The 12,867-nt window shown below is 46.3% G+C and overlaps 4 protein-coding genes across 4 annotated transcripts; all 4 read right to left on the bottom strand.

The window, feature by feature from the left end:
* Positions 1–12: 12 nt before the first annotated feature.
* Positions 13–944, bottom strand: BJ212DRAFT_1585797 (uncharacterized protein; the record flags this gene model as incomplete). The annotated part of the gene is made up of 3 exons (XM_041342375.1): positions 704–944; positions 491–528; positions 13–285 (listed from the first exon to the last, which is right to left on the bottom strand). The coding sequence occupies exons 1-3, from the start codon at positions 927–929 to the stop codon at positions 13–15; spliced, it is 537 nt and encodes a 178-aa protein (XP_041196607.1). The 5' UTR covers positions 930–944.
* A 1,537-nt stretch (positions 945–2,481) lies between these two features.
* BJ212DRAFT_926724 (WD40-repeat-containing domain protein) lies at positions 2,482–3,675 on the bottom strand. The gene is made up of 3 exons (XM_041344364.1): positions 3,550–3,675; positions 2,659–3,419; positions 2,482–2,603 (listed from the first exon to the last, which is right to left on the bottom strand). The coding sequence occupies exon 2, from the start codon at positions 3,253–3,255 to the stop codon at positions 2,746–2,748; it is 510 nt and encodes a 169-aa protein (XP_041196606.1). The 5' UTR covers positions 3,256–3,419; positions 3,550–3,675; the 3' UTR covers positions 2,482–2,603; positions 2,659–2,745.
* Positions 3,676–7,923: 4,248 nt separating this feature from the next.
* BJ212DRAFT_1297162 (uncharacterized protein) lies at positions 7,924–8,578 on the bottom strand (the record flags this gene model as incomplete). Its single annotated transcript, XM_041332550.1, has 3 exons — positions 7,924–8,076; positions 8,229–8,378; positions 8,567–8,578. 3 exons carry the CDS (start codon positions 8,576–8,578, stop codon positions 7,924–7,926), a joined length of 315 nt encoding a protein of 104 aa, XP_041196605.1.
* A 1,387-nt stretch (positions 8,579–9,965) lies between these two features.
* BJ212DRAFT_1334147 (uncharacterized protein) lies at positions 9,966–10,757 on the bottom strand (the record flags this gene model as incomplete). The annotated part of the gene is made up of 4 exons (XM_041334857.1): positions 9,966–10,152; positions 10,208–10,383; positions 10,436–10,588; positions 10,645–10,757. Coding segments are annotated over 4 exons (540 nt in total), but the record flags the coding sequence as incomplete, so codon positions are not given.
* Between the last annotated feature and the right edge of the window lie 2,110 nt (positions 10,758–12,867).

The raw sequence follows: 12,867 nt of genomic DNA, 5'->3' as shown, positions 1-12,867 counted from the left end.
TGAGCGTCGCATTCAGCCCAGATTTGTGTGAACGTTTAATGCATTCAAATCACTGCGGCTCGCTAATGTCTTGACTTTGTTATACATTGCCTCCCTCAGGGTTTTCTCGGTTTCTTTTCCTATACTCGTGCCAGTCGATGTCGCAAGGCGGTCCGCTATTACTGCTCTGAGTGCTTTTGAAATCGTAAAACGATGCCCCTCAAGCGCAACACGCGCGTCGCTTTGAGAGCCGACTTTTGCGTTGATCAAAGAATTGCAGTGAAACTCGGAGGCGCCGGAATAAATCTGCGTACCATGGGCAATCGAGAATCAACTTCATGTTTTATTGCCTCATTCATGCACCCTTCGCCTGCCGGCGCGAGTCATGACCCAGTAATCGCAAGGGAGAACATCATTCCAGCAGCGAATGCACGCCGGCTATCAATCACTGCTACAGCAGGAAGTATAACGAAACAGATGAATAACAAAAGACAAAGAACTAGCAACATACTTTGGTATGTGAGAAGATGCGCGAATAAGAGGTTATATCTGTTAAGAATGTATTTAGTGCTTCAAACTCCTTGGACAAGATTGAATGCACGTATACCATTCACTGCTGTCTCGGACTTGAATCTATTGCTGAAGAGAATAGAGCTACCCATCAAACGAATTTAGGTGGCCAAGCAAGGCACATAAGAGCACATTTTACACGACGGGGGCATACCTTCCATCGGATCACATTCTCTTGACTGACAAGCACCCGAGTCGCGAGTTCGGTGAGCGGTAACAAGACAACGGGGGGAAAGATGGACGCCGAGTGTGATGGCAGCACTAGGCGCGTCAGCGGTCTCTGAGCAACGCGTGGATTTTGGAACGTCTAGCATCACAGTCTGCAGTTTTGCATCAACTCTTGACGCGCCAAAAACCTTTTGGAATGGACTGCCTTCCATTTCGAGTAATTATCCAACCCCGCTGTCCATTGCAAATACAAAGTTCCGTCGACGTGCCTCTTGCCGAACTACTGTTTAATGTCCCCTTCGGGGTGACATACGAAAAATTGGAACGATACAGAGAAGATTAGCATGGCCCCTGCACAAGGATGACACGCTTTCCCGGAGTGGTAGACCTACGGGTCTCAATATTTATTATTTCTTTTTCCAAAGGTTTATGGGTTGCTCGTCCCTTGCGCAGACCTTGTGTGAAGGTTGGCTTGGCTGCCAGCAGTACCCAGGAAGGTCAGCATCAAGGTTATATTTGATTCATTGTCTACGCAACATTTCCGGAAATCCTTCTGTTAACCATAACCCTATGTAGATGTGTCATAATCCTATTTTTGGGTCGTGACAACGTTTGTGACGATTTTCGGTGTAGGCTAATATACTATATTTTCCATGAAGACGTACTTTTCTGCGATAATAAGTGATAAAGTTGACTAAAACCAAATCATTCTGCAAATTTCGCATGGGAGGTTTTCCCTGATGAGGGGATGCCCGGATGTGAGGATGAGCATGATGATGAGTGACCCTTCCTTTTTGATTGTGGCTATTGAAGTTTCTTGTTATAATTGACAATACAGCATTTTATAGGTACTTACAATCTTGATAGCTTTGATTTATCGCTAGTATTACCCTCCCGGCGACGGCGTACACATTTTGCCACTGTTTGCCACTTGTACTACTGTAAAGTCTTTGATTACATAATGTCACACTTTTCTTAGAGGCGTTGCCCATCCCCACTATTTGCTTGCGACAGAACCCTCTTCCACTAAAGTGGAGTCGGGGATCAGTGCTACAGGGACTTGTGTCCCAACAGCTTCGTGAGTCGTAATTTACTTCACCTAGTCTCATATATAAAGATCCAATTTCTCACACATTTATCAATACAGAGTTATGAAACTCGATCGTAGCCCTTAGATTCTTCCTGCTGAATCTCCAGAAACCGACTATCGAAAACTCCTTGACGAGGACACCCGATGTGCGTCCAATATCACCCTCAATTCAATGTCCTCTATCTTGCGGAACCTCTACTTTTCATATCGCCTCATTGTCACCCCCCATTTGCTTGCTCTTACCCAGTGCCTTTTATCCTCCAGCTGTTTTTTCATACCTCACAGCCCACAACATCCCTACACGCATCGTTTTCATGTTGCTCTCGTTCTCACTGCCTTCGTCGTAGATATCGCGACTACATGCTGTACTGTATAGCAATGAACTACATCTTTCGTCCCATCCAATTTTTAGCCCACTTCGAATGTACTCGGTGCAACGGGGACTTGAACGACCACAGATGCTAACCGCAACAACGATGTGCTTCTGCTCAGCTTCTCAGTTTGCCATGAGAAAGCACCGATGTTATGCATCGTGACTTTGACGCAATCCACGGCGCACTCGCAACCGCATTTTTGATGGAATCGGCATGCCTTGTCCCTCGTTATGTGTTCTCACAAACCAGCACTAACATCATGAGTACCATACCGTCAGCTCACGTCGTTCACATGTACAATCCTAAATTCGTTGGGTATGGAATATAACACCAAGTATGATCCACTGTACACTCGCTCACGTCTGATTGTTGCGAAATCTCCACAATGAATCCATTGCCGCAAGCATCGCTGGTACTAAGGTCTGCAAATATTGATTTTAGTAAGTGAGTAACAGAAAGGGCATTGAGGAGACTCACTCCTCTCGGCACTCTTTCCAGTGTTGTCCATGTTTCATGCGGCTCAAATCAAGTTCATCTGGGTATCACTAATAAAGTTCCCGGGCTCTAAAATGAATTTCGAGAAGCAGGTGGTACCCAAAATAACAGTTGATGTTTGGGCCCTACCACCCATCCACTGTCATCATTTACGACAAAGGGGGTCGAACTGCGATCGTCATGGAGTGCTCCCTCCGTTAATCGAGAAGTGTTGCGCAACGCATGGATAGAGTTGGGCGAGAAGCAGACGAAGTGATTGTTCCAAGTACTCAATGTCATGAGAGTGGTGGACTCGATGGGATGCATGACGCGATGTTTATTTGATAATGCTGAAGGATCTGACACGCAATATTGCGACGGCTGGCTCATCACTGCACCCCACAGCCGAACAGTCTTATCGCTCGAACCAGTGACGATGCGAGTGTCATCCGGCGAGAACGAGACTGAGTTTACTAAATCAGTGTGTCCCCGCAAGGGCTCACCGACTGGCTCCCCCGTCCCTGCATCCCACAGTCGAACAGTCTTATCCTCCGAACCAGTGACGATGCGAGTGCCGCCCGGCGAGAACGAGACCGACATTACTGAATGAGTGTGCCCGCGCGAGGGTTCACCAACTGGCTCCCTCGTCCCTGCATCCCACAGCCGAACAGTCTTATCGTCCGAACCAGTGACGACGCGAGTGCCGTCTGGCGAGAACGAGACCGAGTTTACTGAATGAGTGTGCCCCCGCAAGGGCTCACCGACTGGCACCCCCGTCCCTGCATCCCACAGCCGAACAGTGTTATCCGAAGAACCGGTGATGATGCGAGTGCCGTCCAGCAAGAATGAGACCGACATTACTGAAGAAGTGTGCCCCCACAAGGGCTCACTGACCGGCTCCCCCGTCCCTGCATCCCACAGCCGAACAGTCTGATCCCTTGAACCAGTGACGATGCGAGTGCCGTCCGGCGAGAACGAGACCGACATTACTGAAGAAGTGTGCCCCCTGAGCACGGTCTGAACAGCTGGCCAATTCATATCATGTCCAGATGCCACACGAAGAGTATTCGCAAACCGTGCAGAAAACTTTCTCGATAGCAGACTGTTGGCAGGTGAGAATGGGAGTGCTGATACATACAGATGTGGCGTGCTATGTAAAATCATGCCGCCGAAGACTTGAATGAACCTCTGTACGTCCATTGCAGTCGACAAGACATCTTTGAATTTAGGATGGCCCTGTGGTTGCGCATAAGCACTTTATCTGGCACTCAGTAGCAACGCACTCACCTTCAGCCACTGGGGAATGAGTGAGAGAGCAGAAACTGCGCCGCTGAGCGCATTGATCAGGGCGAGCGACTCAAGCTAGAAAAACAGCCGCTCGTTATCGAAAAACAATTTCACTTCTTTCGCGAGCTCCTTGTCAAAGGATGTGGTTCGTACGTGCGAAGTCCAAAATCGAGAGGAATATGATAGATGTTGGGGGATGCATCGTTGGATTCGTCCTTGCAGTCCAGGATCTTCGCTATTAGGAAGATACGACGACTTTAAATCACAGATATTGAAGCGAAGGCCGTGTTCCATAACTCGAAGTGACGCGAATGCAAGGTCGCGTTGCGACTCCAACACGTCGACGAAAAACTCTCCACTGCACGGTTGATCCGTCAGGAAATCGCGGAAGGACGCGTGAAGGGGTCGGATTGGAGAGTCTGGGTTGGTGATCCCGCTAAGAAGGGAACCCATGTATTTTACAATGAGATTCACGTTAAAATTGTCCTCTTTCTTTGGAAAATGGTCCCTCATGGTGTTCAAGGAAGCTAAAGGAAGGGGTTCAGCTGTGCCTAGTATCTGTCCCATCACTGAGCGAAACCTCGCTAACGCAGTCGAACGCAGTTTCTGCGAATGCGGAGATGCATCCCCGGGCATGATATCTTTTAAAATCAGGCGATACATGTCGTGCAATAGCGGGCTTCTCTCAGCAGGATTGCGTGACACCACAGCCTCGTAGCACTCCATTGGAGATAGCCCAGCATGGGAATCTCTGATGTATCCGCAAGCGAGACGCGCCCACTCGAAAAGTCCATCGGCTTTCTCCGCGAGGACTGCGTACTCTCTGTTCTGGAAATCCAGTCCCTCCAACTCCTTGGATACGTAAGCACGGATGTCGCGCTCTGCATCTGCTCGTGGAACGTCATCCATCGACACCTGTTGAATATGCTGAACGTCACCAAACTTGTCTTTGATGTCATCAAGCGGGCGAGAGGTAACGATAAAGCGAAAGTTGCCAAGGAGATCTGTGATTTTGGGAACAGCAGGATTGTGATGATTGCCGGCTAGAATACGGAGGAGGTCTCTCCGTATCTCTACTCCACCGCTCTCGTCCAGTGCATCGATTACGATCACGATGAGCTCTCCAGTTGACCCAGATGACTTCTCCAGCGGTTCAATAAGAATCTTCTGCCACTGCTGGACGATATCTGCCGTCTTCTTGAGCGAATTCGCGGTCTTAACTGCATCTGCCAATGCCCGCCTCATCTCCGGATCACGGTCAGCCAGGTCGCGCGCGATCGTGGAAAAGATCTTTTCATGGCGACGATCTGCATCTCGCTGGCGGTCAAAACAGTAACACGAACTAAGCCCTCCCACATCATTGGCCCACTTAGCAATGGTGTGGGCGATGGCCGATTTGCCCTTGCCCGCAGGGCCAGATAGCCACAGCACGCGTGGAACGTTGTCCCCAGTGCTGTTGACCCATTCTGTGATCTGGGAAAGGATTTCCTTGCGCGTCCCTTCAAGGCATTGTTTCCTGGTATCTAGTCCCGCGCCCTCTGCATAAGTCATACCGCTTCGGTCCGATATTTCTTCTGAAAAAGTATGAATATATGTCAAGTCACAAGGACGTCCGAACCCTTACCCGTACGGTGGATGTGTATGGATATGTCGTGGACCTGTGCGCCTATGTCGTGGACGCCTATGGCTACGTCGCGAGCAACCTGATCCCGGAAGTTTTGCATGAGCCCCTCGAACACGTCATTGTATTTTTTGATCGTATCGTCCGTTTCCGAGAGCACGTCCTTTCTAAGTCTCTTCCCTGTGATTATCGTAAAAGCTCGAGACGGTACAGAGCCCCACAGCTTGTAACTCTCACAAATTTTCTTTGTCTCCGAATAATTTGTGATAAACTGAGCACATTCACGGGTCTGCTGAGAAATCTTTCCCAGGATGGCGTGCATTGACAAAATTTGTTTAAGCTTCTCGTCTTGTGTCATCAAGCTGTAAACTTCATATATCTTCTCGAGAAGTTTGAGTACTGCTGCATCACGATCCGCTTGAGCTAGAATAATCTGTACAAATGATTGCTGAGCGGTGGGAGATAGGAAGACATTGAGAGAAAACACACATTGGCTGCAAAAGACAACACACTCAGTGCCATCTTTGCATATGGATGTACCTGTAGAACTAGATTGGTTCGATTACGATCGAGAGGAGGGCCTGCATACATCTGCAATCTTCTCAATAACTTCGTCGAATATCCTGAGGGGTTTGAGATACGTCTCCTGGAGACTGTCAGCAGCATTGAGATCCACTTGTGTGTCTTGGCCGATAGACGCCACAGTTATCGCAGGTCCAGAAAGTGGATGCATGCGTTTTGCAGCCTCTTGCGCATCCCGAAGTGCGGATTGGGTATCAGCCTCCACTTCTACATCAGACGGCGCAGCCTGATCCTGTGTGACCACCAAAATTTAGAGAGAGCAGAGACTAAAGGGCAAGTTTGAGAACCTACCTCGATACTCGGGCGAGCAGGGCTACGGCTACAGGAATCTTTCGAACGCTTGTTGCAATGTTAGTCGGATTGCAGGATCTCACTACGCATGCTCGTTGACTCACCGAGATCCTTAACTTTTTTGCACCGTCCTTAACCTTTTCCAGAAATCGACGGACTTTGCCACGGGGTCGGTGCTAGACGAAGGATGAGTCAATGTTAGTGTTTGGAGTGGTGTGAACGAAGTGATCCTGAAGAACCACGTACCTCACTTCCACCAGCTGCTTCGCTAGATTTCTGAGCTTGTTGAGTTGAATCCTTCGACGATTTGCCTTTTCTCATTATGAATAGCAGTTGAAGGGAAGTAAGATAAGAGACCCACATCATCTATATAAAACAACAGGCCATTAATGCCTCGAGGCAATATTTGTTCCAGTGTTGCAATTGGCGCTAAGCGATAAGGATTTGAATTTCGACCTGCAGCTGATCATCGAACGCAGTATGTATGATTGTGACAAAAACAGCCTCGGCAGCGCTTGTGACTTGCACCCTTCCGGATCCTCGGACCTCAAGCGAGTATACATCATGCTCGATGAGCCCTAGTGCTGTAACGCCTGACTACCGTCATCCTTAATTCTAGTTCGTCTCCTCGTTGCACCTACCGAACGCGACATGAGCATCATCAACTGCAGCCACCACGCCCTCACGGAAGTGAAGTACTTGACCGGTTTCTCTATCTGGGCCTAGTAACATTCCCCAATACCACGGTATAAGTAGGATGCGTCTTTTATACAAGCGGGCATGTGTGCACACTGTATTTTCCAAGGATGGTAGTGAAATAAGCAGATTCATAGGCGGGCAGTGTTAAGGAAGACACAAATGCAATACAATATGTATATTTTATTTATGACAGATGCAGCTCAAAGCTCCAAGCTCCATGGCGAGATATGACACAAACGATCCACGGTCATTATGACTTTGTTACAGGCATGCATCACGCGGGGGTTGTATTGATATTAGAATTCACCGTAGGCCCGTAGCGCTTAGCTAGCCCTCGAGAAACGAGATGTTTTGGTCTGTTGAGCAAAGGCTTCCAAGAGTTTCCTTATTCGAAATTTGCAAACAGTCATCTGCTTCACTCCCAACATGCACCCTAGCACTGTCTTCGCGCATACTTATTGCCTGATCTCATACCTTCACTCAAGATTGACGTTCCATCTTCTGACTTGCACTCACCTGCCATGCATTTCGCAATTTAACACTTGATCTTCTTTGTTCTAATCTGCAAAACTTCTGGCCTCTTATTCTCTCATCCAGACCTTCACAGTTCCATCATACACCTGAACTATTCCATCCATTGGTTCTCGCTTCCTGCATACAGATTCTCTCACAACTATGTTAAGATAACACCACATACCCTTCCCTCTGTGCATGTGCAAAACAAAAACACCCGTGTCCCAGTTCTCAAACTCCTCCTACCCACAGTTGAGATACTCTCCCTAGATCTCTCATCTCCATTTTGCAAAGCCATCATCCCTGCACTCCCTACCTTTGCTCTCTGTCTCAAAGCTCTTGAGATCAAGGACAGCCTCTTCACGACTGACAAAAATCTCCCAGAAATCAAGTGCCTCCTCATCAGCTATCCTGATGGTCTCACAGAGCTTTCATTGACATGCCACTGGCATGATATCCCTAGCACTGTGCTCAATGTCATTGCATCCTGGCCATCTCTCTGATCTCTCACCTTAAAGCTAGGTCTCAAAAGTATCCCTACCACACCTCCTCACATCCCCCAGCCCTTTGCCACACTCACCCACTTGCACATTTCATCTGATGACACTTTGGACATTGTCATATCCTTCCTGTGCACCTTCTGGATCCTCAATGTTGACTCTTCCAACACCACATCCCTCAACCTCAAAACAATCCACTTCATCGCAGAAGGTTGCAGCCCAGCAAACACCTGGTCCCAATTTCTCACCTCTCTCACTCACACACAAAACTAGAACACATCATCCTAACCGAGAAATCCGGCTATGAACACCTCCTACATTCCTCTTTTGACTTTTGTCTCCTACTCGCACACTAGAGTCATACATGCCTCAACACCCTCATACTTTCCACATTCCATATGTTCTCCATTACACTCACTGATGCAGACATTCTCACCCTTGCCCATACATGCCTCCATCTTCACATTCTTGACTTGGGGTTACAGAATACCCTCGTATCATTGCATACTTTGAATGTCCTTATCAGGTGCTATCATGAGCTGCGCCAAGTCTTGCTCTGCCTGGATGCACGGGTTGATGTGCTCTTGATAACACTAGAATCGGGACTCTCTTATCATGTATGTGGGCCCTCTGCACTTATTGCCAGAGCTGACGGAGTCAATCCCATGGTTCTTGCATGCAATGGTGCTGAGGCTTAAGAGCATCATGAATGGGATGTGGTGCTATGGAACACTTAAGAATCCATGGCAGGTGGTATCATACACTTTGTGGATGATGGTGATAGATGAAGAAGATGACTGATGGTATTTTTTTGAGGGATATGTGGCAAGATCAATCATGGGAGGGTTCAACTAACACTTTTGGAATATATGTGCATCAACACTTCATTGTAACTTTATGAGAACAACAATTTGGAAAACTGTATCAGGTAGGATGATATACATGACAAGAAGAAATGATAGTCTAGCCTTGACTGACACTAGGATGTGGGACTACTTATGCGTATGTTTGAGTGGCGTCAACTCTCGGTAACCCTAGATAACTGTCGATATTTGTTTGTATCATTAAGAACATGCAGTACAGCAATTCGATGTCAGGGGAGAAAAAAATTGCAACAGGGTTGGCCACCATGGGCTGTCCTGCCTACATCTTCATTCTTGTTTCCTCCATTGTCATCCTTAATATGCAGACCCTGGATACTTTGGCATTACGGGGAGTGGATATGGAACAGCAGTTGATATGCATGGTGAATCTGGTGATGGCCCTAACAATCACAATCAGCAATAGGGTCATGACTTTTACCTTTGAGTACAAGCTCTGTCACTTGTAAGGGATGAGATGAACAAGGTGGATCATGGGTGATATGGTGCATTAAATTGACAGATGCTAGATGGCATGGAAACTTTGTCCTGGACAGGAAGGAACATGCCTAAACTCTGATGACTTCAGTCCCTGCAAGAGCAGATCTAGACTCAGCCTTGTGAATTCAAAGTCTGGAGGAACAAGTCTTTTGGGATAATCTTCAAGTTTGGGTGATTACATCAGGAAAAGCCTGGTCACTATATAGTACTATATAGCCAGGGTAGACTGTGTAGCTCAGTAGTCAAGTCCCTTCTATTTAGTATGTGAGGCAACTATGTAGTACTATGTAGTACTATATAGTGCTATGTAGATTTGGGTAGTACTACAGTGGTAGACTGTAGTTCCTTGGAGTTCTACTACAGGCAGCTATATAGCACTACATACATAGTTCATGTAGTGCTACTACTGCTAGCTTCCAGCAGCTATATAGTAATACATATATCACATAGTAGCATGCAGAATCATGAAAACAAATGAATTTGAATGCCTGCTAATCAACAAGTCAACATATTTTATGACTCGCTAGCCTCTGCATCATCCTGCTCCTCAAGTCGATACTCTTGGATGGCATCTTCGAATGCTGCATCACTGATCTGGGATGCAGATGACAAGATAGTAAGGGTGTCAACACCTGCATGGAAACTTCAAAGCATGAATGTTAGAATATAATTTTCCAAAAGGACACCATTCAATGCACTGAGCTGTGTCATGCAGAATGGTACGAATTCTTTTGAGGAGCTTATAAGGCACTGTGCACTCATCAAAGCACTGCAATGAGCTGAAATGACCATGGTAGACAGTTCCATAAGTAGCCAATGTGAATTTGATATCCTCCTTCAGACCTTGTAACCATTCATCAATACAACATTCAATCTACCAGTGATTTGTCAGCACCATCAACTTGAATATAGAATAAGAGACTCACAGTTGTAAGCACAAGAGTGATAACTTCAATGGGCATAGGATTAAAGTATTTATGGTGTATGACACCTTTGTCGTGTTGATTCACAAACCACATGACATTGATACCCAGTTGCAGTAACTCTGTCTTATAGATTCCTGTCTTCAATACCCAATCCTATTAGTCCAAGGAATCAGGACTTGAAACACCATGTAGATCATCAAAATGCATACCTTGAAAGCAAACACAGCACTGTCTTTCAAAGACTCTGCTAGATCCCTATTCTGTCTTATCACATTGTTGGAATTGCTTGTCTGGAAACCAAAAAAAGATGCAGTCAGTGAATACATTTTCATTTTGAGTTCCCCATGAAGTTGTGATGTGTGGGTCAATAGCTTTGCAAAGTATGATATAAATCAGATGAAGAACACATGGAGAACAGACAACTCACCATTTTGACCCCTGAAGGTGTCAGTTTGACATTGATACCTTTGATTTGACATGCCTCGTGCCAGGCTGCTTTTGCCAATTTTGTCTTGACAGCAACATTATTGGGAAATGGCACCTGGGTGACAATCAGACACTGGAAAATAGAGGTCACTGTCACCAGAATCTCTTTGGAGACATCATTGAAGTCACTGGCTTTCATGCATTAGTGTGAACCATCCAAATTTTTCTTAATCTTTGGCAGTACCATGGCATCGTCCAAAGTCACATCAAGTGGTTGCTTGGTCTGTCAAGCTATTGGTGATAGTTCTTCGGCAATGTTGTTATTGTCCTCTTCATCAGTGTGGTCAACCTGACCTTCAGGTTGAGAGTCACTGTCTGTTGACTCATCATCAGATGGACTCGGAGTCGGAGCTGCTCAATAGTAGCAGAGGTAGATTAGTCTTAGTATAGAATCAACAGAGTAGACACATACCTGTGGTAGTAGCCTTGTGGGTGGCACTGGCATTGTGCAACACTGGGGGTATTTTACCAGCACTGCATGTCAGGGCCCTGGGTTTGGACCAGGACAGCTTGGACAGCATATCGTGATCTGAGAACTAAATAAATATTTTATCAGTAATTATTCTGAGTTGTGTCAAAGAAAATGGGTGATCATACCATAGTTTCTTTGTCCCTATCAATGTCACTATGCAGCTCAGATGGCTCTTGCTCGAAGCCATTGGGATCAGCTTCATAAGCAGCCCTCAGTGCTTTTTTCTTCTGTTTCTCTAACTTCTTTTCCTTGTTCTCTTGGTGATGGGTAAAATGCTAAGACTCAGAGACTGTAGAGTCGCTAGTGAGTGAGATGTTCTCACACAATATTGTCAGGATTTACCATGGTAATTTTATTTTTTGGTTGGCTGTCACTGTCGACCACTTGAGGTGTGTGTAGGTGGTTGTGCTGGTTGCATGTCCTTGGATTTTGTGTGCTTCAAGGTGACCTTGTGACTGGTGGCCATGGTTGTCTGAACACAAGGGAACATTAGCCCATGGTTCAGTGGATTTTATAGCACTATGAAAGACACAAACAATGACATCTAAACCTTGAATTTTTTTGTTGATTTCAGGGCTTGTAAAGTTCTGAGCTAAAGCTGTGATCAATGGACAGAAAATGATAAAAGCAGTGAGCATACCATTACTACATTGCAACATTTTCCCTACCATGGATATCTCAGTCAACAAGCGGTATGGAGTCTGCATCAAACACTCACTGGCGTGCTCTGACAAATTGTATAGTCCTGTGTCACCAGCCATAGGTGATAAAACTGCTACCTGCAAAAATGGAAATGTTATTGTCAAAAGGTTAGCTGCATATCTTCATCACAGCCCCAATACTCACCAGTATTGCAGGCCAAAGCTCAATGAGCCTATGTATCTGCTTCCTCCACCATTTTGCCAAACACCCAACCCTGTCATGGCTCCTCAGTCCTACTTGCAAAGACTGATTTTGGACCACTGGGAGGCAGAAGTGAAGGGTTGTGAGCATGCAAAAAAATTGCAGCTTTTAGAATTAGTGCCAGGTCCAGCTCTCACCTTATTGCAAGCAAACTTGTGAAGACTCATCATAGAACACTGGGAGGCAGAGGTGAGGCATTGTGAGGAGGCCAAATGGGTGTAATTTTTAGAGTTAGTGCTTGCCACCCATGGTATATCTAGACTAGTGTAGTGTGGTGCAGGAACCAGGGCCTGCATTTTAATTAGTAATGTCCAAACCAGCAATAGAGTCGGACAGTGATTCTGGAATGGCACCATTCACTGTTCTCACCTCATTGTTGTCCATTGGATCCTCAGCACTGTTGACTGAGCAATCTTTGCTGTTCTTGAGCCGCATGACCTTGATGTCATCTGACTGAGCAACTGTTCTCAAGTCACATGACCTTGATGTTGTCTGACTGAGCAATCTTCACTGTTCTTGAGTTGCACAACCTTGGTGTATCTACCCTGACAGGCCTCTCCAAGACTAGCAT

Source organism: Suillus subaureus (genome assembly GCF_016647635.1).
Source record: "Suillus subaureus strain MN1 chromosome Unknown BJ212scaffold_6, whole genome shotgun sequence".
NCBI classification, from domain to species: domain Eukaryota; kingdom Fungi; phylum Basidiomycota; class Agaricomycetes; order Boletales; family Suillaceae; genus Suillus; species Suillus subaureus.
Note: the sequence above shows the minus strand (reverse complement) of the source record. Positions and strands in the feature narration are given on the sequence as shown.

Bases quoted from the DNA above. Each gene is read 5' to 3' on its own strand.
- BJ212DRAFT_926724 (XM_041344364.1), bottom strand. From the start codon at position 3,255: ATGTCGGTCTCGTTCTCGCCGGGCGGCACTCGCATCGTCACTGGTTCG.